Consider the following 27868-nt stretch of genomic DNA (forward strand, 5'->3'; position numbering starts at 1 on the left):
CGCTATGCTGTTATCTGCAAGAACAAACCAAAATGTTGTACTGGCATCAATAGAGTTAAGCTAAACTACCTATGTTTTCTATTTAGCCAGAAATTAAGGCCCGGGGACGTTTGTGTATATATTATATGGGAGTAACCTTTAAAAACATTCCCTTACCTAATTTCATAGCCTAGAAAGCAAGATATTGGGAACAGATAAGTTGCATCCAGCCCACCTAGTTTGTGCAGGAAGGATAGGACATATCATTTAGTACACTAGGGTAAACCACCTCAGAGACTTGAAGCTTTTATTCGGAGCCCCTCCCCTAATGATCCCCATGCCTCAGGCCAGTCTTTCCCTCTCTAGATGTTATCTGCATGTGTCTGTGCACAGAGCTGCTCTCCAGCAGACTCCTGTGTTACTGCTTCACCGCATCCTGGCTTTAGAATCAATTAGCATTGTTAGGCTGCAGATTACCGCATGACCTCTCAAATACTACTCACTTTTCAGAGCTACAAACCCCCTTTATACCATCAGAAGAGAATTCTGGTTGTGATTATAGGATTGGGGTACCCTGTAGTCCTGTGGAGGCAGCCTGTCTCTTGCAAGCTTGGACACATCACTGCAGTGACAACACAGCTAGTCTGCAGCTTATGCATATATCTTCCTTTTAGCACCTGGCATTGTCTATATTTTGCATCTTCTCATTTTACTTTTACTTTGGACGGCTTACATAGTAACGTGTAAACATGTCTTAAAGAGTAACTGTCGGGCATAAAATCAAAAATAAATTCTTTATTTGTATCTGGTAAACAAGTAATACGGATACTAATCAGGCAATCCAAAAGTTAAAATCACTATTCCTTTTCTTGTTGATAAATTATCATTTCCTGACTCTTATTTGGTACTCACAAAATTTGGAACACACAAAATTTGGTACACAAAAGAGAAGTTGCAGGGCATGCTGGGTTGTCTTTTTTTGCTTCTCTACTTCCCCTCAGACTTAACTAATGCAGCTTGATTGGCTGAAGCCTCTATCCCTCCTGTTTTCCCCTCCCACACCTCTGTTCCTCTCTGATTGGAGTGGCTGGATAGTGTAATGGTTAAGGGTTCTGCCTCTGACACAGGAGACCTGGGTTCGAATCTTGGCTCTGCCTGTTCAGTAAGCCAGCACCTATTCAGTAGGATACCTTGGGCAAGTCTCCCTAACACTGCCACTGCCTATAGAGCGCGCCCTAGTGGCTGCAGCTCTGGCGCTTTGAGTCCGCCAGGAGAAAAGCGCAATAAAAATGTTATTTGTCTTGTCTTGTCTTGTCTTGATTGGCCAAAGTTTCTCCAGCTGAAACAATGCACTTCTATAGTGAAGGGCGGGCAAATCAGGCAGAGATCAAGGACGGATATTACATCACGACTGGCTTCAAAATAGCCACAGTAAATATGGAAACTATCTAGAATAGGATTCTCTACTTTTCCTTTATAAAATTCACAGGAATCGTAACGTGGACAGTGCAATACATATGTTAAGCAAGTAGAGCAAGTATTTACCTACATATATATTTGTTTTTTTCCCTGAGATAGTATGGCTGACTCACTCTTTAACTCACTCTGCCGTGTTTGCCATTGTTTTGCCACATGTATATTTGTCATCTTGAAGCATTCAGAACTTAACCACTTAAAGGACTTACGAGGTGAAAATTAACTTCTGAGAAAAACAATTATATCTATTCTATTTCTCCTAAAAATGACTTTTTTAAATATCCCACAGTTTTATTTTATATTTAAATCTAGTTTTTAAGTTTTTACTGTTTCATTGTCTCTGCTCAATGACACCTTCATTGAAGTATGCCAGAGCTCAGATCTATGAATTATTGACCCTTTTTATCTATTTTCTGCTCTTAAAAGCCATTTACTGACAGAAAAATGTTTTATGGCTGTAATTACTTATCAGTGAGGGTTATGCTATAGTCTGACCCAGTCCGACCCGGTCCCGACCCAGACAGAAATTGTCACTTGCATACTCGATGTTTAACTTTTTCAGGTAGAGAAAGAAAAAAAAGGAACACAGCATAGTTATTTGTGTGCTCGGCACTGTACATACACATGACTCTCTCATCATGTCACATGTCACCTCGTAAGTCCTTTAATGACAAGCTGACTTATAATAACGTCCTGCTAGAGCCTCTTACTGGCTCCAGACAGTGCTGCTGCCGCTGTGCACGAGTATTCCCGTGCACATGAAAATAGTGGAAAAAAAACATCAAAGAAAAAATATTCCTTTATTTCCAAATACTATATTGTCACCATACTTTTTACTAGGGACATACCGTATTTTGCGGAATATAAGACGCTCCGGCATATAAGACGCACCTAGATTTAGAAGGCAAAAATCAGGAAAAAAAAAAAAAACTAAACCTAGGTGCGTCTATGTTGCAGGGGTGTCTTATGGACCTTTAAACCCCCCAAAACTGTCTCTATCTAAGCTGAACTGCTCATCTACACTAAATCCTGCTACACTACACTTCACTTACCCCTGCTGCCCCCACCAACTACACTACACTACACTACACTACACGAACTAACCCCTGCAGCCAACCCAAACTACACTGCACTTCACTAAGTAACCCCTGTAGAAACCCAAACTACACTACACTACTACACTACACTTCACTAACTAACCCCTGCAGCCAACCCAAACTACACTACACTAACTAAATCCTGCACCCAACACAAACTACACTACACTTTGCCCCTGCAGCATCTCACCTGATCCTGCTGCCGTGATCCTGTCCTCCTCCGCCTGACTGCCGACTTCCAAGGGTCATCTGAGGGTCCCAACTGTGGTCATCTGAGGGTCCCAGCCATCCCATCCAGAATCCCGTCAGTGTCCCAGTCGCCAGATCGTCTTCACTGCAGACAGCAGCCATGCGGTAATCACGCGCTGCTGCCTCGCCGACATCCTCCATGGTAACGGCGTCCTCTTCCTAGTTACGGTGCCCCCTTCTGTGTGACAAGCAGCGCATGTGCGCCTGACGTCATGCGTGACCCCGGCGCACGTGCGCCTGAAGTCATGCGTGACCCGGCGCACATGCGCCGCTCGTCACACAGAAGGGGGCACCGTAACTAGGAAGAGGACGCCGTTACCATGGAGGATGTCGGCGAGGCAGCAGCGCGTGATTACCGCATGGCTGCTGTCTGCAGTGAAGACGATCTGGCGACTGGGACACTGAAGAGCCGGGATTCTGGATGGGATGGCTGGGACCCTCGGATGACCCTTGGATGGCGGCAGTCAGACGGAGGAGGACAGGATCGCGGCTGCAGGAACCGGTAAGTATGTTTTGGGGCCCAAATACCGTACCTTTAGAATATAAGACGCACCCACTTTTCCCCCCTAGTTTTGGGGAAGAAAAAGTGCGTCTTATATTCCGAAAAATACGGTAATTAAAATCTTGTGATAACCAGGACAAATAGGCAGATAAAATGTGTGGGTTTTATGCACAGTAGCAGTGTTTATATTTAACCACTTAACATCTCAGTCGTTTTCAGCTTATGCATCCGAGCAATGTTCACCTCCCATTCATTAGCCTATAACTTTATCACTACTTATCACAATGAACTGATCTATATCTTGTTTTTTCCGCCACCAATTAGGCTTTCTTTGGGGGGTACATTTTGCTAAGAGACACTTTACTGTAAATGCATTTTAACAGGAAGAATAAGAAGAAAAAATGAAAAAATTCATTATTTGTCAGTTTTCGGCCATTATAGTTTTAAAATAATACATGCCTCCATAATTAAAACCCACGTATTGTAATTGCCCATTTGTCACGGTTATTTCATCATTTAAATTATGTCCCTATCACAATGTATCGCGACAATATTTTATTTGGAAATAAAAGAGCATTTTTTCCGTTTTGCATACATCACTATTTACAAGCTTATAAAAAAAAATAGAGAGAAATATTTCATCTTTACATAGATATTTAAAAAGTTTAGACCCTTAGGCAAATATTTATGTGTTGTTGTTTTTTTATAGTAATGTTTTTTGTTTTTTTTTATCAAACATTTTATGTGGGCATTTTTGGGTGGGTGGGATATAAAAGTGTTTTATTTTGGGAAATATTTGTGTATTGTAATGTTTTTTTAAATTTACTTGTAGTTTTACTTTTTGGCCACAAGATCTCGAGTTTGTTTACATGACGTCACTCTAAGCGTACAATGTACGCTTTGAGGGACACAGCTTCCGAGAGAAGCTGTCGCTTTTTCAGCGGGGGAGAGGAATCAGTGATCGGGCTCCATAGCCTGGGTATAGCTCCAAATATGGGTCCACATGACCCAATGCTCCAATGTCTAAAGGTCTTACTTTTATAGATAACAGGAACTGCTGTCCAATCTGTATTAAGAGGAGAGAGGACATATAGACCCTTTATTGGAGATCAGGGCTGGGATTTTCAGAAGCCTACTGAGTATCTGTAATGGATGAAACTGGTAGCTATGGTCATGACTACAGGGATGCTGGGACTGCCACCACTCTTTGCAGCCCCCTGTAGGAGCCAGACCACAGGGAGTGAGGAGTGGTTTGGGCAAGCTGCTGCTCTCCGCCCTTTCCCTTCAGAATGTAGGAGATGTGGCCAAGTTGCCATGTAACGCCCCTTACCTGGGTCCAATCAAGGTAGTTGGTGTGGGCAGCGGAGGGGCATAATTTGAGTCATGCCACACTGTGAAGTCTACAAAGGAGTGCCAGGGCATCATTTATAGACGGAGTTTCAGCAATGGTCACTCACCGACACTTCCATTAACTTATGGTGTTTTCAAGCTGTTTTACATATCATGTAGGGCTAGTGAGAGAGCACTGTTAGAGTAGTAAAGCTTTTGCCTTTAGTGTTTGCAGAAAGGATTGTGTATTATGTGCAATACTACCTTTTTTTTGTACCAAAACATTTATTTCTGCTTTATCTTATCAAGCCTGAAATGATAATGCAAGTAAAAGTGCATTTTTCAACTCCGAGTGAAGAAATTCATCTCTGCCAGTCACTCTCCTACTCATTTTATCACTACTTACTTATATCTTAATGATTTATTACTTTAAAATGAGGACTGCAGCCAAGCTTAGCTACAATCTCTACCATAAATGAGAACATAAAAAATTGTTTTTTTTTCTTTTTATGTACCTGGCTTATAAATTAGAAGTGGCACTATAGTGTAAAACAAACTATTTGTACTGTGTAGTAGGTGTAGTACCTACACATGTACAAGAACTGTGGCATTTATGTAGCTTTGCATTGCAGGTTTATACTGTATGTAAGGTGGCATTAAAAGCATATATAATCGTAGCATTCTTCTTGGTATGGCTAAACAGATTTCATTATTACTCCATGCTGTGCTAAATTATTTACCTGCCTTGCTTAAATATCCAGTGTTGTTATAGTGATCTTTTCAGTCTTGAGCTCACTGCAGATCTATGCAATTTGCCATAGAGTAATATTTGATAAGCCTTTTATTTGTTGTTGTTCTCTGTAGCATGATGAGAGTGTGCGGAGACACCTGGAACAGATTGAGCAGCGGAAAGAGAAGGCGGCAGAGCTGAGCAGTGGCAGACATGCAAACACTGACTATGCTCCCAAACTCACCCCTTATGAGAGGAAGAAGCAGTGCACTCTCTGTAGTGTTATGGTGAGTGGTAACCACCCCAAAGCAAAGCCTGCACGTTTACTCATTCGAGATTGTCTTGTATCCAGTTTCCTCACAAACCATTGTTCATCTTTTTAATGTTCTAGAACTCTTTGCTTCTTTCTTGCATCTTATTGTCAAACTATTTATACAACCTCTGTATGCCGCTCTGTTAAATGTTTGTATCTGAGATGTAATACAGACTTCCATGAAGTGTCACTGGATTGGGCATTGAGTAAGAATAAGGGCCTTTTTCCACCATGAAGTGCAATCATAATCGTAATACGATTTCTTCCTAATTTCCACGACTGCGATTGAGCATCTATACTAAGTATAAAAAGCTCAACCGCAGCCAAAAACCCGTCAGGACGGCATTTGCATTCAGGAAGAAATCACGCCACAATTGGATCGCATTAATTGAAATGGACACTGCTGTTTCCATTAGTTTAACCACTTAATGACCGCCTAACGCCGATACGCGTCGGCAGGTCGAAGTGGTGTTACCATGGAAACGGCCGCTCGTTCGAACGGCCGTTCCATGTCAGTTCACGGAGGGTGGCTGCCGATCCCGGCTCGCAGGCTAAATGTAAACATGCGGAGAAGAAATCCCTGCTGTTTACATCATACGGTAGCAGCGCCGTAAAGGAGATCGGCGATCCCCGGCCTCTGATTGGCCGGGGATCGCCAGCATCTGATAGGCTGAAGCCTATCAGAGGCGGCGCAGGACAGATCGCTGTCCTGTGCTGCCCAGGGGAAGGAGGGGAGGGAGGGAAACAGAGGGAAGCGGAAAATCGCTGCGGAGGGGGGCTTGGAGGAGCCCCCCCCCCCCCGCAAATCACTGATAGCCGGCGGCGATCAGACCCCCCCAGCAGGACATCCCCCTAGTGGGGAAAAAGGGGGGGGGGAGTCTGATCGCCATGCTGCAAACCTGATCTGTGCTGTAGGCTGGAGAGCCCACGCAGCACAGATCAGGAAAAAAGAGCCTGGTCCTTAAGTGGTTAAACTGTACCTTGTTTTTTGCGATCCTTCTGAATTATTATTATTATTATTATTATTATTATTAGAACTAGAGAAAAACTGAGTAACAGCTCCAAACATTATAAATATATCCTTTATGTATCAGGTTTGTCCCAGACCCTGCAATTCTTCTGTATTTAAAGCACGCCTAATGTGACATGTGGAATTATGCAATAAACATAGGTATAGCTAGTACTAGCCCGACTAAGAAATTGTCTTAAAGGGAATCTGAGGTGAGAGTGATATGGAGGTTGACAGGTTTATTTCCTTTTAATCAATGTAAATTGCCTGGCTGTCCTGCTGATCCTTTTCCTCTAATACTTTTAGCCATAGACCCTGAACAAGCATGCAGCAGATCAGATGTTTCTGACTGAAGTCTCATTGGGTTAGCTACATGCTGGTTTCAGGTGTGTGATTCAGAAACTGCTGCAGCCAAAGAGCTCAGCAGGATGCCAAGTAACTGGTCTGGTTCAAAAGAAAATAAATATGGCTGAATACATATTACTCTCAGTTCAGCTGTACTTTAAAGAGAACCCGAGGGGGGCAGATAGGACACAGAGGCATGTTCTCTGCCTCCGGAAATGCCTCTGTGTCCCACCACTTCCGCTCTCTGCCCCCCCTCCCACCGCCACACTTTAGTTCCCTGTTTCGGAGGTAAACAATGAGAAGAGGAATTCCTTGCTCAAAACGCTTGCCAGGGGTATTCCTTGCAGGGTTTCCAGAGCTGCCATTGGGCAGCCCTCTCTCCCTGACCGTGCCCCCCTGCCTCCCTGCACGCTGTGAGAGACACACTGTCTCTCATTGCAGCGTCATGACCTATAGGTCACAAAAGTGAAAGTGGGTCAGTGCCGCCCACTGGAGCGGCAGTTTTTGCGGCTACCTGATCCGCTTAGCCCTACGGAACCGGTAGCCTTTAGACTTTTTTTTTTCTTTTTTTTTGACCCCACCTCGGGCTCTCTTTAACGTTCACATCTCGTTCAATACAATCGAAATAGGAAATAAAGCCTTTACAGGCATCAAAGAATCAGAGCTGGTTGTCTGTATATGTGCTTTTGTGTTCTCTGGTTATATAGCTGCTTTCTCCTCCTCTCTCCCAGTCTGTTCAATGACCAAACGTTCAGTGATGCGAGCTGACACCTAGGAGCTGACGATAACTCTTTTATTGCTGCATGTTAAGATTAGCATATGTATCCTTTACACAATTTTGTCTGCTGTATAATTTTAATTTTTGCCTGGAGATGCTTTTTAACCCTTTAGCAGCCACATATAGCAAAACTATATGTGCGGGGACAATTTTTTCCTGCCACTGGGGAAGTGTGCCTTTACCAGGCTATGCAGAGCAGCGCCGGGAGCTGTCATATTTACCTGTTCTGGGCGGCTAAATCGGCTTCTCCTTTCCTCCACTCGCAGCGCTGCAATGCTGACATCCTTTTTTCTGTTCACATGATATGACGTGATCGTATCCAATGTGATGGTGTCAGCCTTACAGCGCTACCCAGTGGTAGAGGCAGAAGAGGGGTTATGGAAGAGTTGTTTTTCATCACCCCTGTCACGGACGGTTGCGGGGCCGCAGGCGCATCCTGTAACCACCCGTGAAGAAAAGCGATCGCACTCGACTCTCTGCATCAATTGCGCTTCAAATCGATACAATCCGGGTTGAGTGTGTAGGGGCAGCTGCAGTCTTTTCTCAGCAGAGAGAGAGCCCCAGCCTAAATGCTGGTTGGCCCTTTTGATATGCTAATGAGCCTGGGCCCAGAGAGTCCCTGGCTTCAAGCTGTGCTGATGGCCCATCCATCAGGTATAAGGTGACAAACACCATGACAGAACCAATTTAGAGTGAGGAAACTCAGACACTCCGACTCCTTTTCCCAGCAGGGAGCCGACATGGGGCTTGCTGCTGCCAACTTCAAAGAACCTTTGCCTGGGAATGACCTGGTATAAATCCCAGGGGTCTCTCATATTCCATAAACTGCTATATGTATCATATTTTCTGTGTTGCCAGGCTGGCAGACCCTCCAAACTAACAGAGCAGGTAGGGCCCTGCCTGGCGTTGGTTCTGAGCACATTTCAGAACCTTCTGAGGTAAAGACTGCCCGTTAGGCAGTTCAACAGTGCCCTAATGGTACCACAGGGGTCCCACCCCTCATGTTTGGTATCAGACTGCTGGGTACATCGAGGCAGACCTGAAAATATTAGTAAATCTGCCCTGACCTGTACGGTTCTGTGAGATAGAGCCCATATATGGTTAAGGCATGATTTCTGGTCTCCAGGACAAGGGCAGGACTCATCTCATGTTCTAAGGGGGTGTGTGGGCCCGCCCTCACTTCCTCCTACTGAATCAGGGGCATAAGAATGGGAGAGGAGCCAAAACTCAGAGTCCTCCACTCTGAAACATCTTGAACTCTTCAGATGCCAGCTTGAGGATATGCTGGCATCCACCTGGTCTGAACTCTGAACTCTGGACTTTGAAACCAAGGACTTTATGATTCTTCCCACAATAAGGACATCTTCCCAGGAACTAAGTATTTTTCTCCCTTCTTTTATTTTTCATACTGGCTATTACTGTTTAATAATTGTCTGTATATATTAATTATTTATATTGCGTGAATAAACGACTTTCTCCAAGTCATTCACTTTCCGCTACCCTGCTTATCAGCACACACACAGAAATGATCCCGGGTCTCTGAAGATACGCTACTGTTTGTTGTTGTTGGCTAGACAGAATATCGTGTGTTAACCGTTTTATTCGCAGGACTAGTCAGTTAGTGAGTTCCTCTGTCTCAGGAAACAGAGGTGGTGGCAGATCCCATGAACTAGTGTGTGAGTTGTAATCACCCGTGTCTCACAGGCTCCCTTCTGAGTTGTCTGCGGCTAATTCTTAACGGTTCCTGCGCATTGACTGCGACCAGAGTTCGCACGATCTGTGCGCTGGCACCCTTTAGAAGGCTAAGTGCGGTCAGCCACAAGGGCTCCTGTGACAGTGTTAGGCAGCGGTTGGGACCTGTGTTGTGCTGAAAGTATCTAAGATAGCGCTAGCGCTATCAAGAAACGAACTAATTCGTTGGTGTAGCTGGAAGGCAATATATTTTTTATATATACAGAGAAACTGTGTAGCCAGTACCCCTTCCCCAAAGTTTTATTTTATTTGGCATGGAAATGTCCGGGAACTACCAGAACATGTGCCTAGCAGACCTGGAAAATCTTTGCGAAGAGAGGGGCATTGGCATCCTCCGCAAGACAAAACGGGACCTGATAGCAGACTTGTCCAGATGGGATGCCCAGCAACTGCGGGAGCCGGGAGTGTCCGCTGAGGTGGATACCAGCCCATCTGACAATCAAGGGGAACCAGAGGCTGAAGATCTTAGGCGTACAGAGGTTGAGCATCCTGCGGGCCCTGTTGCAACAGTTACGCCAGAGACTGTCAGTGTGGACCCCAATCCCAGAATTTCTGAAAGTACTCGCCTGGAACCGGCCAGTACTGGACTGTCCGTTTGTACTGATCCGCTAATGCAGCAGGCATTACAAAAGCTGATGGACACTGACCTGGACAAGTACCTGCAGTACATGCGTGAGGAGCGCCAATCTGCGGAACGCAATGCTGCTGCTGCTGCAGAACGCCACGCAGAGAGGGAGGCCGCTGCTGCAGAACGCCACGCGGAGAGGGATGCCGCTGAGCGGGAGCGCCAACGACAGCATGAGCTCAACATGGCAAAGGTTCAACAGGCCAGCCGGAGTTCACCGCCCAGCCTCCCTGCTGAAGGAGCTGCAGCACCCGTAAGTGCAAAATTTAAGTTTGCTAATATTGAAAAAGACACAGACATTGACTTGTTTTTGCGGTCTTTTGAAAAAGCATGCCGTCAGTATCGTCTGTCCCAAGACCAGTGGGCCAGACATCTGACACCTTTGCTGCGCTACAAAGCGCTTGATGCCTTCGCAGAATTGCCTGCGGAGAAGGATAATGATTATGCTGCTATAAAAGACGCTATCATTACTAAGTACCAGCTGACGCCAGAAGCCTATCGCAAAAAGTTCAGGGCCTGGCAGAAAAAGTCTTCTGATTCGTACCGAGATGTGGTCAGCAGCTTGCTCACCACACTCCGCCAGTGGACTCTAGGCCTCACCAAAGGGTCTTATGGCGTCCTGGAGGACTTGATAGTCCTCGAGCAATTTCTGAACATTTGCCCTGCTGATGTACGACAATTTGTGTTAGAACGCAAGCCGACTTCAGCAACTGTCGCTGCAGACCTTGCTGAGACTTTTGCAACTACCCGGGTGGCTGATACACGCAGAACTGTCCCATCCAGCTGGAGAGGAGGTCAGCCCAATACCTCGGCAGACTCTCCTGCCCCTGTGAGCCGTCAGCCACAGAGGCCAGCCAGCACAGCTTCTGCACCCAGGGCTGCAGCCTCTGGAGAGGTCACCTGTCACTACTGCCACAAGACGGGACACATGAAGTTCACCTGTCCGGAGCGGAGGCAGACCACCCCAGCACCTGGACCACTTGCACCTCGCCCGCGGCAGACACCACCTGCCAGCGTACCCCAACCAGGAGCCGCATCCAACCTGATGTTTGCAAAGGGGACAGGGAACTCCCCCATCACAAGCAATCACCAGCTGGTTACTGTGAATGACCAGCTTGTCACTGGTTTCCGTGACACCGGAGCAGATGTCACTCTGGTGCGTGCACACCTTGTCCCCGCAGAGGCCATCATTCCTGACCAGTACCTCACCCTCACTGGAGTGGGGGGCACTCTTTCGCACATTCCCCAAGCCCGGGTGTCCATCGACTGGGGGGTGGGGGTCCACGAGAAGGTTGTTGGGATCCTGGACCAACTGCCGGTCCCTGTTTTGCTGGGGACCGACTTAGGCACGCTGGTGTCGTACTATGAACCTGCACCAAGCCCTGTGGAATGCCAGGACGGAGACGGACTCTCTGCCCACACCCAGGTACTTTGCACCCAGGGGCAAGAACAGGGGGGAGGTGGGTTGAACGTGCCCAGTTCACGGGTACCTGTAGTTGATGTACAAACTGTCTGTGATGAAAATGTTCCTGTTACTGTTATTAATGCTTGTGACAATGATGTAGGTAATGCCAATATGTGCCATTCTGAAGGGATACCTGTGCTAGCGGTAACACGCAGCCATACTGCTCAGACCCTGAGCTCAGAACAGGTAGAGGAGGTCCCGGCCTCCTCCCCCTCCTCTGACCACAGGGATGGTACCCTTCAGCCACTAACCTCATACGTCACGGGCCAGCTGGCTGAGAGTGAGAGTGCTGCATTTGTGCAAGCACTCCAGACTGACCCTAACCTCGAGGCCCTCAGAAAACAGGCTTCTGAGCCCCTCACAGACGAGGCTACGTTCAAGGTATACTGGGAAGGTGGGAAGTTGTACAGTGAGCCTGTACACCCCACCGAAGGTGAAATGGGGATGGGTACCAAGTTGCTTGTGGTACCTAGTGCCTTCCGGGGGCATGTGCTGAAGTCCGCACATGACATTCCCCTGGCCGGGCACTTGGGGATCCACAGGACCCTTGATCGTATCCGGGGACATTTCTACTGGCCTCAAATGCGGATAGATGTGACGAACTACTGCCGCTCATGTACCATTTGCCAAAAGGTAAAAAGGGCTGGGAATCCCCGCAAAGCTCCCTTGTGTCCACTGCCAATCATAGGTGAGCCCTTTCACAGAGTGGCAGTCGACATAATTGGACCATTGCCCACTCCCAGCAGCAGTGGCAAGAGGTACATCCTGACGGTGGTGGATTACGCCACCCGCTATCCTGAGGCCATGGCACTTTCCTCCCTGAGAGCGGACAAGGTAGCCGACGCGCTACTTAACATTTTCTCCCGAGTCGGGTTCCCTGCGGAGATGCTCTCCGATCAGGGAACCCAGTTTATGTCCGGACTCATGGAGGCCCTGTGCAAAAAGATACAGATGACGCACATTGTCTCCAGTCCCTACCACCCGCAGACCAATGGACTGTGTGAAAGGTTCAACGGGTCGCTGAAGCAAATGCTGACCACGTTTGTTGAGTCGCAAGGTGGCGACTGGGAACGATACCTGCCTCATCTGTTGTTTGCATACCGGGAGGTGCCGCAGGAATCTACCGGGTTCTCCCCGTTCGAGCTCCTGTATGGTAGGAATGTCCGAGGACCCCTACAATTGATGCGGGAGACGTGGGAGGGCAAGGGGGACCCCACAGATGTCTCTGTAGTTGATTATGTCCTCAAGTTCAGGGACAAGATGGAGTCCCTCACAGAAATGGTAACGGAAAACATGGCCCAGGCTCAGGCCAAACAAAAACTCTGGTATGACCGCACTGCTGGAGAGAGGTCATTTGAGGTAGGTGACAAAGTGTATGCCCTTCTTCCAGTGAGGCAGAACAAGCTGCAAGCGGCCTGGGAGGGACCCTACACCATAGTGCAACGGTTAAACCCTCTGACATACCTGGTGAACATGGGAGGCAGGAAACAGAAAAGCTTTCATGTCAACATGCTGAAGGCCCACCATGACAGGACCAAGTATGTGCTGCCAGTGTGCAGCCGGTTAGAGCAGGGAGAGGCAGACCCCCTATTAGACCTGCTGGCTGACATACGAGATGTGGACAGCGACCTAAGCGTCAACCCACAACTCTCCTCGCCCCAGCAAGAGCAGTTGCAGGAGGTGCTGGGTCCGTACCAGCACACCTTCTCCGGTGTCCCGGGGCGGACCAGTCTGGCAGTGCATAGGGTAGATACGGGCACCCATCCCCCCATCAGGCAATCCGCTTACCGCGTCTCCCCAGAGGTGCAAGCGGACATGCAGAAAGAGGTGAGGGAGATGCTGGAGCTAGGGGTGGTTCAAAAGTCCTGTAGTGCCTGGGCAGCCCCTGTTGTCCTGGTCCCCAAGAAGGACCAGACAACTCGGTTCTGCGTGGACTACAGGAAGTTGAACGCCATCACCACTACAGACGCCTACCCCATGCCTCGCATCGATGAGTTGTTGGATACGCTGGCGTCCGCCAGGTACCTATCAATCATGGATCTGAGCCGGGGGTACTGGCAGATACCACTTGCACCTGACGCGAGGCAGAAGTCGGCCTTCAGCACCCCTTTTGGCCTCTTCGAGTTCACGATGATGCCCTTTGGGATGAAGAACGCTCCTGCCACGTTTCAGCGGGCCGTAAACGACCTGCTGGAGGGGCTGCAAGGGTTCGCTGTAGCGTACTTGGATGACATTGCGGTGTTCAGCCCCACCTGGGAGGAACACCTCAAACACCTGTCCCAGGTACTAGAAAGGCTGGCCGCAGCCAATCTGACAGTTAAGCCGAGTAAGTGTCAGATTGGTATGACCGAGGTGCAGTACTTAGGTCACCGGGTGGGGGGTAACACCCTGAAACCTGACACGGGAAAGGTTGACGCCATCCTGGCATGGCCTCGGCCTATCACGAAAAAGCAGGTCCAGGCATTCCTGGGGACCGCCGGCTACTATAGGAAATTTGTTCCAGCCTATAGTACCCTGGCGAAGCCCCTGACCGATGCCACTAGCAAGAAACACCCCAAGGTTGTTAGCTGGACCCCCGCTTGCGAGAACGCCTTCCAAGCGTTGAAGCAGGCACTCGCGAGTGCCCCTGTGCTTCAGGCCCCGGACTTTAGTCGTCGGTTTGTTGTGCAAACCGATGCCTCTGACTACGGTCTCGGCGCAGTCCTCAGCCAGGTGGATGGAAAAGGAGATGAACACCCTATCCTCTACCTGAGCCGGAAGCTCCTGCCCCGAGAGGTAGCCTACTCCACAACTGAAAAGGAGTGCCTAGCGATCGTGTGGGCCCTACAGAAACTACAATCGTATCTGTACGGCCGCTCCTTCACGATCATTACCGACCATAATCCCCTGAGTTGGCTGAACCGCACTGCTGGGACCAATGGCAAGCTCTTACGTTGGAGCCTGTCATTACAGCAGTATGACTTCACGATTCAACACAAGGCAGGCAGCCGACACCAGAACGCCGACGGGCTATCCCGTTGCAACGGGGAACTAGATCAGATATCGCAGGTTAGCGGCAACGACACACATCTTGCTGATGCATGTCTATCTGCCTTCTCCCCAGGGAGGGCTGTCACGGACGGTTGCGGGGCCGCAGGCGCATCCTGTAACCACCCGTGAAGAAAAGCGATCGCACTCGACTCTCTGCATCGATTGCGCTTCAAATCGATACAATCCGGGTTGAGTGTGTAGGGGCAGCTGCAGTCTTTTCTCAGCAGAGAGAGAGCCCCAGCCTAAATGCTGGTTGGCCCTTTTGATATGCTAATGAGCCTGGGCCCAGAGAGTCCCTGGCTTCAAGCTGTGCTGATGGCCCATCCATCAGGTATAAGGTGACAAACACCATGACAGAACCAATTTAGAGTGAGGAAACTCAGACACTCCGACTCCTTTTCCCAGCAGGGAGCCGACATGGGGCTTGCTGCTGCCAACTTCAAAGAACCTTTGCCTGGGAATGACCTGGTATAAATCCCAGGGGTCTCTCATATTCCATAAACTGCTATATGTATCATATTTTCTGTGTTGCCAGGCTGGCAGACCCTCCAAACTAACAGAGCAGGTAGGGCCCTGCCTGGCGTTGGTTCTGAGCACATTTCAGAACCTTCTGAGGTAAAGACTGCCCGTTAGGCAGTTCAACAGTGCCCTAATGGTACCACAGGGGTCCCACCCCTCATGTTTGGTATCAGACTGCTGGGTACATCGAGGCAGACCTGAAAATATTAGTAAATCTGCCCTGACCTGTACGGTTCTGTGAGATAGAGCCCATATATGGTTAAGGCATGATTTCTGGTCTCCAGGACAAGGGCAGGACTCATCTCATGTTCTAAGGGGGTGTGTGGGCCCGCCCTCACTTCCTCCTACTGAATCAGGGGCATAAGAATGGGAGAGGAGCCAAAACTCAGAGTCCTCCACTCTGAAACATCTTGAACTCTTCAGATGCCAGCTTGAGGATATGCTGGCATCCACCTGGTCTGAACTCTGGACTTTGAAACCAAGGACTTTATGATTCTTCCCACAATAAGGACATCTTCCCAGGAACTAAGTATTTTTCTCCCTTCTTTTATTTTTCATACTGGCTATTACTGTTTAATAATTGTCTGTATATATTAATTATTTATATTGCGTGAATAAACGACTTTCTCCAAGTCATTCACTTTCCGCTACCCTGCTTATCAGCACACACACAGAAATGATCCCGGGTCTCTGAAGATACGCTACTGTTTGTTGTTGTTGGCTAGACAGAATATCGTGTGTTAACCATTTTATTCGCAGGACTAGTCAGTTAGTGAGTTCCTCTGTCTCAGGAAACAGAGGTGGTGGCAGATCCCATGAACTAGTGTGTGAGTTGTAATCACCCGTGTCTCACAGGCTCCCTTCTGAGTTGTCTGCGGCTAATTCTTAACGGTTCCTGCGCATTGACTGCGACCAGAGTTCGCACGATCTGTGCGCTGGCACCCTTTAGAAGGCTAAGTGCGGTCAGCCACAAGGGCTCCTGTGACAACCCCTTTTCCTCCACCGGGCAGCGCTGCAATGCTGACATCATCCCCTGGGTTACGATCATATTTCGTATCATGTGATCGGAAGTCAGAAGAGGTTGCTGGAAGTGCAGTGTTGCGGGTGGATGAAGAGGAGAAGCTGAACCAGCCGCCCAGAACAGGTAAATATAAAAATGCTCCCTGCGCCGCTCTTCATAGCTGCATTAGGCAGCATAACGATATATTTATTTATTTATTGTATTTGTAAAGCGCCAACATATTACGCAGCGCTGGACAATAAATAGGGATACATACAATATTTAGGGGTGACATACAGCAAAATGACAATACCTGAATACAAGAAACATCAGATCATGCAGCACAGTATGAGTACAAGGTAATGCTTAGTCAGTCACTGGAGCGGAGCATGGAGATTAGGCAAGTTAGGTTCACTCAGATGCCTAGCATGGGTTCACAGTAATGGAGTTGCATGATCAGGTTGGACACAAAAGGAGGAGGACCCTGCCCAAAGGCTTACACTCTAAAGGGAGAGGTAGGGACATGAGAGGTAGGAGACCAGAGTTCAGCTGTGGGTTTAGAGCACTTGTGAGGGATAGTAGGCCAGAGTGAAAAGGTGAGTTTTGAGGGCTTTCTTGAAGATGTTGAAGGAGGGGGCTGCCCTAATGGGTGGAGGTAGGGAGTTCCATAGTGTTGGAGCAGCTCTTGAGAAGTTCTGGAGGCGTGCATGGGACTGGGTGATGCGGGGGGGGGGGGGCGGTTAGGCGAAGTTCATTGGAAGAGCGGAGTGAGCGGCTAGGTGTGTACCTCTGAGTAAGATCGGAAATGTAGGTTGGACAGGTTTTGTGGACAGATTTGTAGGTCAGACACAGTATCTTGAATTTGATTCTGGACTGGATAGGAAGCCAGTGGAGGGATTCAAGGAGGGGATCCGCCATGGTGGAGCGATGGGAGCAGTGGATAATTCTGGCTGCTGCATTCATGATGGACTGCAGTGGGGCTGTTCGGGTCATAGGGAGACCAGACAGCAGGGCATTGCAGTAGTCAAGGCGGGAAATTATGAGGGCATGGATGAGGAGTTTGGTGGTGGCAGAGGTCAGGAAAGGGCGAATCTTACAGATGTTATGAAGGTGGAAGTTGCAGGACTTTGTGTGGTTTTGGATGTGGGGAGTGAAGGAGAGTGCGGAGTCCAGGGTGACACCCAGACAGCGGGCTTGAGATGTAGGGTGAATGATAGTGCGGTTAACAGTGACATGCACATCTGGGAGGTTTATGGATGTCCGGGGTGGGAAGATCATAAATTCCGTTTTGTCTTTTTAGTTTCAGGAACCTAGCGGACATCCAGGAGGAGATGGCTGATAGACAGGAGGAGACCTTGTCCATGGTAGTGGTGGATATGTCAGGGGTGTGGAGGTAGATCTGGGTGTCATCTGCATACAGATGATAGTTAAGATATATATAGTTAGAAGACGCCCTGGCATGCATGCAGGGCTGTTAACAGGTTAATAAACTTAAACTAGTGACTGGTGTGCATTAACTACAATACTCTTACACTTTTTGTTCTTAATAAACATTTTTATGTAACTCAACTAGTTAAGTATATTACTTTGAACAAATAACAGATTTACATTAATGTCTTGACAGATATCATCAGAGGTTTACCTATTCAGCCATATTAAAGGAAAGAAACACCAGATGGCAGTGCGTGAGAACAGCAGCATTCAGGGTCGGGAATTATCAGACGAAGAAGTGGTAAGTGAAGTAGTTAATGTACCAGTTTTAAAGTGTACCTCCATTCCAGAGCTCTTACAAACAAAGCTTCCCTCACAAATATAATTCCACACATAGTTGCACAGCTAAAGCTTTGTTCACTAGAAACTTCTCTGTCTCTCTGCCTCTTTGTGAGTCTCTGTGAAGATGATGGCACTTTCTTACTATACGGCCTTCTGTGCTCCTGTAAAGGAAACAACCTTCTTGCGTCGAGCAGCAGAGGGGAGAGATAACCCTTTAGTTTTAGTAGCTGCTGTCAGCTCTCTCTCAGTAAAGTATGTTGTGCTGGTAAGGTAGTTTCCACAATTGACAAAAAGCAAGAGGGCACCTATCATGAAACATAAACAGGTTCTAAAGCTCTGTCCTGCAAGGATGAATGAAACTAAAGGCTTTTATAACAATGTTATTTTGGCATGAGTTTGGCTCAACTGTAGGAAGTTCTGGTTCTCTGGAGAGTTCAGTGTAAAGAGATGGCAGAACCCAGATACGAAAATTAGTTCAAATGCACAGTGACCCAGTGAGATATCCAGAAATGTGTCTGTCTTTCTGCCTTGTACTTCATGTAAGCAAATGTGTTCACCTGAACACCACTCTTTAGCACCACTCAGGGCTGAACTTGCTGACATGGTCAGAGGGAGATAAGTGACTCAGATACTTCCTCCTTTTGGCTTTAGAATGAAGAAGTATGGAAACGCGCTATGAAGCCCAGGTATCTAAACGCCACCTGACCCTGTCTGCAAGTTCAGTGGTGAATAGCGCTGAAGTGTGGTCTTTGGGTGAATTTGGAATGGTGTTCCGAAATCCAACACCAACCCTTATGTGCCATATGTTAGCTGTGGTGATCAAAACAAGATTTTTGCTTTTTCTCTTAAGCTCATTATCTCTGTTCCTTTTATGTCTGTTTTCCCGTTTCTGTCCCGTGAATAATATTGTACAATAGCAGCAAAACTTTATTCACCTTGCAGTGGAGAGTTTTGCTTGGAACAAAAGCTTTACCTATAGACAAAATAACTTCATTGTTGATACACTTTTTTTATATATATTTTATCATCAAAATGAATTTGACAAAGTATTGCCTGTATTGTCATGTTTTTGTAGGCTTTATGTTTCATTATACAAACATGTAATTGTTAAATGTAAAATAAATTTACAATCTCATTTAAGGTGGATATACACTATTAGATATTTTTTTTTATATTGAATCTTGTGTCTAAAATAAATCAGGACATTGATCAATGTTTAGGTGTCTTATTGACTTAAAGGGATACTGTAGGGGGTCGGGGGAAAATTAGTTGAACTTACCTGGGGCTTCTAATGGTCCCCCGCAGACATCCTGTGTTGGCGCAGCCACTCACCGATGCTCCGGCCCCGCCTCCAGTTCACTTCTGGAATTTCTGACTTTAAAGTCAGAAAATCACTGCGCCTGCACGCCCGTGTCCTCGCTCCCGCTGATGTCACCAGGAGTGTACTGCGCAGACACAGACCATACTGGGCCTGCACTGTGCGCTCTTGATGACATCAGCGGGATCGAGGACACGGCAACGCAGGCGCAGTGGTTTTCTGACTTTAAAGTCTGAAATTCCAGAAGTGAACTGGAGGCGGGGCCGGAGCATCGGTGAGTGGCTGCGCCAACACAGGATGTCTGCGGGGGACCGTTAGAAGCCCCGGGTAAGTTCAACTCATTTTCCCCTGACCCCCCTACAGTATCCCTTTAACATTGATCTGTGAAGTTACACCTCTTTTAGCTTTGACCCAGAGTAGATGAAGAATGTGGTCCAAATAGTGCTTCCTTCTAAAATACTATACATATTACCTATAAGTCACTGGTATATATCCTTTGTAAATTGTTTCAAAAGCTAAGGTCTGTCATTCTTAGCTTTGTATTGAACAAATCAAGAGGTAGGCTTGAATATACTCTCTTTCAAAATCCGTGAGATGAGGGCGGCTTGGCTCTTCCCTCCTTCCATAAGTACTATTTGCAACCCAACTGCAAAACATATCATTCTGGTTCCCTAGTGATTTCTTACAATCATGAGCTACGGGGCTATAAGAGAGAGAGCAAACAGTAAGTATAGCTCCTGACTTTCTTAAAGGCACCTTTCCAACAGTAAAACCACCCAACACTATACTTACCTAGGTGTCCAAAGTGAGCGAATGAGTCAGAAAATATGAGTACTGAGGTAATATTTTATCCCCCTACGGCTTAACCCCAATGCTGCAGAACGCTGCGAAATTCAAGATACTCAGCACTGGGTTGATATAGGTGTTGTGTTCCTGGGACAAGTTTTTGATAGTGGTAAACTGATTTTTTTTTTAATCTCCAACTATAACATGCCATGCAAACCCAATTTGACCGATATGTAATTAATATTCCTACCTCTCCTCTGCTGCAGAGGATCAGTGAAGGCACCTCTAAGTACTCACAGGGTATATTTACGATTTGCTTATACCACCCTCTTTAAAGAAAAGAGAGCTAACCATGTCCTTAAAGAGACTCCGTAACAAAAATGACATCCCGTTTTTTATCATCCTACAAGTTCCAAAAGCTATTCTAATGTGTTCTGGCTTACTGCAACACTTTCTGCTATCACAGTCTCTGTAATAAATCAATGTATCTTTCCCTTGTCAGACTTGTCAGCCTGTGTCTGGAAGGCTGCCAAGTTCTTCAGTGTTGTGGTTCTGCTATGAATTCCCCCTTCCAGGCCCCTCTATGCACACTGCCTGTGTATTATTTAGATTAGAGCAGCTTCTCTCTTCTCTCTTATCTTTTACAAGCTGGATAAATCGTCCTCTGAGCTGGCTGGGCTTTCACATAGTGAGGAATTACAGACAAGGGCAAAGCTGTTTGCAGGAGAAAAAAGAGCAGCCTGAAACTTCAGTGCATGAGAACTGCAGGGAGAAAGAAACACACAAATGATCTCTTGAGATTCAAAAGGAAGGCTGTATACAGCCTGCTTGTGTATGGTTGTATTTTCTATGTGTGGACATACTGTACATCAACCTACTTCCTGTTTTGGTGGCCATTTTGTTTGTTTATAAACAAACTTTTTAAAACTGTTTTTAACCACTTTTAATGCGGCGAGGAGCGGCGAAATTGTGACAGAGGGTAATAGGAGATGTCCCCTAACGCACTGGTATGTTTACTTTTATGCGATTTTAACAATACAGATTCTATTTAATGTAGCTGAAGATGACTAGGAAGAGGCATTGTTGGTAATGAGGAGATCCTCTCTGTGTGTAAAACACCACCTGAAGCATTTGAATAGACTCCATCTAGTATATTTTGACCCCAAGTCAGATTGCTGTTTAATCATAACATGTCTCCTAATTGGCCTAACTGTAATATAACTAACCCCGCTGTCTATCATTTGTTGTGGGAATGCCCAGTTGTTCCCCAATTCTAGCTGCAAATTACCAAATTTCTGCATGACAAAATGGAATGTCTTGTTGAAATGAATCCTAAGTTGTGTCTCCTGGGCATACTTACTGATGAGTCTGTGCAAAAATGCACAAAGGAATTTATTACAGAATCCCTATTCTGTTCTAGACAAGAAATAGCGCTTAACTGACTCTCCACACATCCTTCCACTAAGTTGACTTGGGAAAATAAGAATTCACAATTCACTCCCTTATAAAAATTCCTTATACACAAAGGGGATCCATAAATTTCACCTAAAATAGGACTGGTGTATAGCTCAATAAAGAGGCGTGAACATCTCATTCTTCTTTTCAATCTTCTTTGAGCTGTTATGAGTATGCTCTTGCACCCTTCTTTAATATGCACAATTCAACAGTATCAAGCACTGCTGAAAGACAATGCTACATTAACCCTTCTATGTTGACGTACCCACATTTTCTGCTGTATAAAACGCTTCAGAATATAAGACCCACCTAGGTTTAGAAGGCAAGAGTGTCTTATGGATGTTCTCCCCCAATTGGTGTCCTCCTGTCCCCCATGTGTCCCCTTCTCTCCCCCATGTGTCCCCTTCTGTCCCGCATGTGTCACCTTCTGTCCCACATGTGTCCCCTTCTGTCCTCCATGTGTCCCCTTGTCTCCTTCTGTCATCCATCTGTCCCCTTCTGTCATCCATGTGTCCCCTTCTGTCCTCCATGTTTCCCCTTGTCTCCTTCTGTCCTCCATGTGTCCCCTTCTGTCCCGCATGTATTCTCTTCTGTCCTCCATGTGTCCCCTTCTGTCCTCCATGTGTCCCCTTCTGTCCTCCATCTTCCATGTGTCTTTCTCTGTCTTCCATGTGTCTTTCTCTGTCTTCCATGTGTCCCTCTCTGTCCTCCATGTGTCCCCTTGTCTCCTTCTGTCCTCCATGTGTCCCCTTCTGTCCCCCAATGTGTCCCCTTCCTTCCTCCATGTGTCCCCTTGTTCCCTTTCTGTCTTTCATGTGTCCCCTTCTGTCCCGCATGTATTCTCTTCTGTCCTCCATGTGTCCCCTTCTGTCCTCCATGTGTCCCCTTCTGTCCTCCATGTGTCCCCTTGTCTCCTTCTGTCCTCCATGTGTCCCCTTCTGTCCTCCATGTGTGCTCTTCTGTCCTCCATGTGTCCCCTTCTGTCATCCATGTGTCTCCTTCTGTCCCGCATGTATTCTCTTCTGTCCTCCATGTGTCCCCTTCTGTCATCCATGTGTCCCCTTCTGTCATCCATGTGTCCCCTTCTGTTCTCCATGTGCCCCCTTGTGTCCCCTTCTGTCCTCCATGTGTCCCCTTCTGTCCTCCATGTGTCTCCTTCTGTCTTCCATGTGTCCCCTTCTGTCCCGCATGTATTCGCTTCTGTCCTCCACGTGTCCCCTTCTGTCCTCCATGTGTCCCCTTCTGTCTTCCATTTGTCCCCTTCTGTCTCACATGTATTCTCTTCTGTCCTCCATGTGTCCCCTTCTGTCATCCATGTGTCCCCTTCTGTCTTCCATGTGTCCCCTTCTGTCCCGCATGTATTCTCTTCTGTCCTCCATGTGTGCCCTTCTGTCCTCCATGTGTCCCCTTCTGTCCTCCATGTGTCCCCTTCTGTCATCCATGTGTCTCCTTCTGTCCCGCATGTATTCTCTTCTGTCCTCAATGTGTCCACCTTCTGTCTTCCATGTGTCCCCTTCTGTCCCGCATGTATTCTCTTCTGTCCTCCATGTGTGCCCTTCTGTCCTCCATGTGTGCCCTTCTGTCCTCCATGTGTCCCCTTCTGTCCCGCATGTATTCTCTTCTGTCCTCAATGTGTCCACCTTCTGTCCTCTATGTGTCCCCTTCTGTCCCTCATGTGTCCCCTTCTGTCCCTCATGTGTCCCCTTTTGTCCCCAGTGTGTCTCCTTCTGTTCCCCCTTCTGTCCCTAGTTTGTGTGTCCCTGGCTCCCCCTGTATAAGCACAAGCGTAGTGGCAGCTGTTTTACCTAATCCAGCAGCTCCCGTGGGGTCAGGGGATTACCTGAATTCACTGTATAAGACCCATTTTGGGGGGAGAATAAGAGCATCTTATACTACAGCAAATATGATAATTGTTCTGCAGTGCAAAGATACCTGTCTGTTGTCCACGCAACATGATTGTAATATCTGTAATATGAGTAGGTCTTTGTCTGTACCTGATTTCTGGATTTCTTTAATGTATCATCTGTATACATACTCTGTAAAAGTCGGGGTTTTGTATCTGGATGCCCTGCTGAATGTATATCTGTTATATAATAACATAGCCTGTTGGGTAAAAAAACGAAAACAAAATTGATCTGACGTGTTTATTCCTCACCTTGTCACGAGTATTGTGGACACGTGGGAGTGCGAGTTAACGATCAAGGTTCTTATGGCTTTATATTGCATCTGACAGTACAAAGTTAGCTGCGGTGGTGACACAATTGTTGTTAGACAAGATTTCTACTGAAATGATCAACATCAGGAAGATTCTGTCATTTACCTGATCTACCTCACGTCTACAAATGTATGGCCAGCATTAGCCAGATTAAATGTACCAGAGTTCCTGGTATTTAGTATCCTTGGTTCGTGTCTGCTTCCGCACCAGCACCAGCATACAAATAACTTTTTAAGTTCACTGCCACACAAACATTTAAGATGTCAGTAGGGATTTAAACTTCATTTATGATTTTGAGATTAAACAGCAGCGCATGCTATAAAAGATAATTGGAAAATAGAAAAATGGAAGTCTTTTCCAAATGAATTTAGAAATATGCTGAAACATGCAGAGTCCTGTAGACTGCCCTCCAGGTAGCAAAGCAAATGCTTGCACTCATGAGACAGGCACCACACCAATCAAATAACTGAAATTCACAGTTCATTAACAATGCATTTGATTAGTGGCGTGATTAAAGCATGCTTCAGACGTCATACAACTTTCATTTATAATTGCTTGTGTACTATCCATATTTCAATCCATAAATGATAGATAGGATGTGTCTGTTTTTAAAGCTTTTCCAACCCATAAATAATGTACTTGACATAAAGACTTTATAGTACAGCATTCATTAGTTTACTATAGGTTTAAAACAAGGGCATGACTGGTGGAGGGTTTGGACATACTGCATTGTCAGCATTGACAGGAATGTTGCTGGGTGTGAGTGTGACTTGAATGGATGTTACACTGACCCGGGCAGGGCCGGCCCGCTCATGAGGCGGGGTGAAACTTTTGCCTCAGGCGGCAAATTTCCAGGGGCGGCACCCGCCCGTCCGTGGGTGCGGGGAGCCGGCCGCCGAGCTGGAGGGGTAGCTGGCAGGACGGGGGTATTGGGCCAGCGGCGGGGAGGGGGGTCGGACCCCCCCCTCCCTCGCCTGGGTCCCCCGTCCTCCGCTCCCCTCCAGCCTTAAATAGAAGCAGCCGCTATGTGTTAGAGGAACGGGCGGGGAGGACTCACCTCTTCCTCATTCCAGCGTGCGCTCCACTGACGTCACTTCCTGCAACGCTGCAGGAAGTGACGTCAGTGGAGCGCACGCTGGGAAGAGGCGAGTGTCCTCCCCGCCCGTTCCTCTAACACATAGCGGCTGCCTCTATTTAAGGCTGGAGGGGAGCGGAGGACGGGGGACCCAGGCGAGGGAGGGGGGGGTCCAACCCCCCTCCCCGCCGCTGGCCCAATACCCCCGTCCTGCCAGCTACCCCTCCAGCTCGGCGGCGTTGGCAATTTTTAAAAAATTTGCCTCAGGCGGCAAAAAGTCTAGGGCCGGCCCTGGACCCGGGTCACCTCATTTTCTTGACTTGGATTTTTATTGCATGGTTTAGTGCTTTAAAGAAGAACTCCAATCAAAGATGCTACTTTGCTGGTTAAATATCAATGTTATGTATGTAATGTGTGTGTGTGTATATATATATATATATATATATATATATATATATATATATATATATATATATATATATATATATATATATACACACATATATAAAAACTTGCATGTAGAATCATTGCAGTTTTATAAAAACCATGTTCACTCCTAAAGCTGTTTGTCAGGAGTTGCACTAGTGTAATCCGTGCTTAAAAATTTTACGTTATCCTATAAAGTCCTTTGTGCGGTGGAGCACTATGGATAAGACCACCCTATAGTCCCATACACATACAATCCAATTCACGAAGCGCTCAAATATTCAAGTGTAGCCTGAAGCAGGCATACGTTACAGGTCCTCTTGAATCACTGTACACCTTTAAAAATTAAACATAAAAACAGATCATAGTGCAGCTTGAACGGCTAGCTGATTATTCACCACAGGTGTTATTTACCAAGAAGCGAACAGACTGGGATGTGAGTGGCCACTACCAGGGTCACCACCCTTCTCCCCTGCTCACCAGATATTCCTTTGTGCAAATAAGCTAACTATTTTCCTTGCCTTCATGCATCCAACTTCCCATACTATGCCTTGTTACAGCAGCCTGTATCCGACCTCTCCATATACCCATTCCGCTCCGTTTATATAATCAACATTCCGATATTCCTCCAAGCAAAACAATGCCCATAAGTAAAACCAATTTATTCACCATCAGCAGCATGATCCATATAAAACATTAAAACAAGCAAAACACGCCGCATAATCACTGTCTGTGTAGGGCAATACCAGCCACGGCTAGCAGTGTCTGTCCTTCTGTTTGAAAGTCCAGCGTGTCTCCCCAAGCTCTACCCTACCAGTTTCATCAGCAATGCTGACTCATCAGGGGCCCTTGAGACGCCTACACTCTATCCCTCTATGCTATCAAGGCATTTTGTATTGACCTGATGAAGTGGTCCATGACCCATGAAACGCTTTGTCAGATTGCATTTTGAATAAAAACTTTTTTTTCCAGTTGAACTGGTGTCTATATCTTCTGGAGAGGTAAGCAGTTACCTCTCTTTTTATTTCATAATTTTTTATTTAAAAATACTAAAATAGAACACACATTGGGCGCCTCCATCCTACCCATTACCAGTCAGACCTCCTTTGGAGGTAATAGCTTTGCAGTTTTTCTGGAAAGTCTATCGTACTACAGGAGAGTGACCGTCCAGTATCCAGCAGGACCTGGAGTACCGAGCAGGGACGGTTAATTCCCTGCAGGCCTATATGGTGGTTACAGGAACTGCAGCCCACCTTTGTGAGTATATATCTATATCATTTTTCCTCCCAATACCTGACGATACTGCACCATTGGGCACCAGGTCTCTCCCTTTTTCTCACCTTGGTATTCTTGGCCCTTACAAGAATCCCCAAAGAAAAAACCCTATTATCAGGTTTAAGTTATGCGTTAAATTTCCAGCAAAAGAAAGTACAACATATTTTCAGTGTCAACAACACTAATGGCATGTTTAAATCAGTAGGTACTTGGGGCATATGTGTGATTAGTGATTTCTCTGTGTGGCAGTGATGCAGCACTTGGACAAAGCCTTACCATTTAGGCCTTCGACGCTGTGAAAAACAAAATCAGCCCGACATAGTTGATATATGTTTCAGTTTGTGATGGGATAGTGTACCAGGGGCCTTATTCTTAGGATGTCTCTAAATCTACATTACTGGGAACCTTTATTAATGAAAAGGTAAATATCCTACCTAATAAAACCCCACTGTCCCTGCGTCCCCGTCCCTGTGTCCGAGCTTTTTGCTAGCGCTAGGCACACAGACGTTACAAACAGGAGGACGAGGGCATTGGTGAGCGTGGCTTGGAGCATGACCATGTGCGCACAAGGCGGGGAGCGCGAACAGGTAGGGCGGCAGAAGGGGGTCGCATCCTAGCCCTAGCGCCTGTTTTTTATGGGGCGAGCTAATTAACTAGTTCCCAATATATTCTATGATCTGTTAAACCAACAGGCTTAGATCTTAGAGTTGGAGGTTCGAAGGGTTGTGTTTCACTTGGGCATTTCTAAAGTTGTGATTTTTAGGTAGTTGTGGAGATATTTGTAATGATGCAACAACAAAAAGATGTGTGCATCACCAAGCTAAACCTGATTCATCTGGCTTAGCCTGATCGGCTCAATTAAGGGCACAGCTTGTGCAAATTTGCATTTGCTTTCGCTGTCACAGGCCCCCTGCACATTGCAAATCCGATTTTTGATTCCCATTTGCGATTCCGATTTTCCCTGTATGCTTTTAAAACAAAAAGAAAAATGCAGAAAAAACACAGCATGCAGTACCGATTAAAAATCGGAATCGCATGTTAAAATCGATTACAAACCGCAAATCGAAATTGCATGTAGTGTGCAAGAAGCCTTAAAGAGAATCAGAAATGAGTCAAGTGGCCTTTTTTTTTTTTTTTTACTTACCCGGGGCTTCCACCAGCCACATAAGTATGGATGTGTCCCTTGCTGTCCTCCCAAGTTCCTCCGTTAAGCTGCAATCTTCTCCGGTATACGCCTCAGTGACGCCAGCAGGGGGCCTTCTGCGCATGCGTGGACCTTCTGTGCAAGCGCAGTAGACCCCAGCTGACATCAGCGCAAAACATTTTGCAAACGAACAGGGCTCCCCA

General features: G+C 46.7%; 1 protein-coding gene across 3 annotated transcripts in view; it reads left to right on the plus strand.

Annotated features, from left to right (window-relative positions):
* Positions 1-27868, plus strand: part of SCAPER (S-phase cyclin A associated protein in the ER) — a 325634-nt gene that overhangs the window by 133760 nt on the left and 164006 nt on the right. For all 3 annotated transcript variants that reach the window (XM_068275840.1, XM_068275842.1, XM_068275841.1), the window contains exons 18-19: positions 5497-5649; positions 17823-17930. In XM_068275840.1, coding sequence (XP_068131941.1) covers positions 5497-5649; positions 17823-17930 — 261 coding nt within the window. The remainder of the gene's footprint in view (positions 1-5496; positions 5650-17822; positions 17931-27868) is intronic.

The sequence above is a fragment of the Hyperolius riggenbachi genome, chromosome 3 (genome assembly GCF_040937935.1).
Source record: "Hyperolius riggenbachi isolate aHypRig1 chromosome 3, aHypRig1.pri, whole genome shotgun sequence".
In the NCBI taxonomy this organism is placed as follows: Eukaryota; Metazoa; Chordata; class Amphibia; order Anura; family Hyperoliidae; genus Hyperolius; species Hyperolius riggenbachi.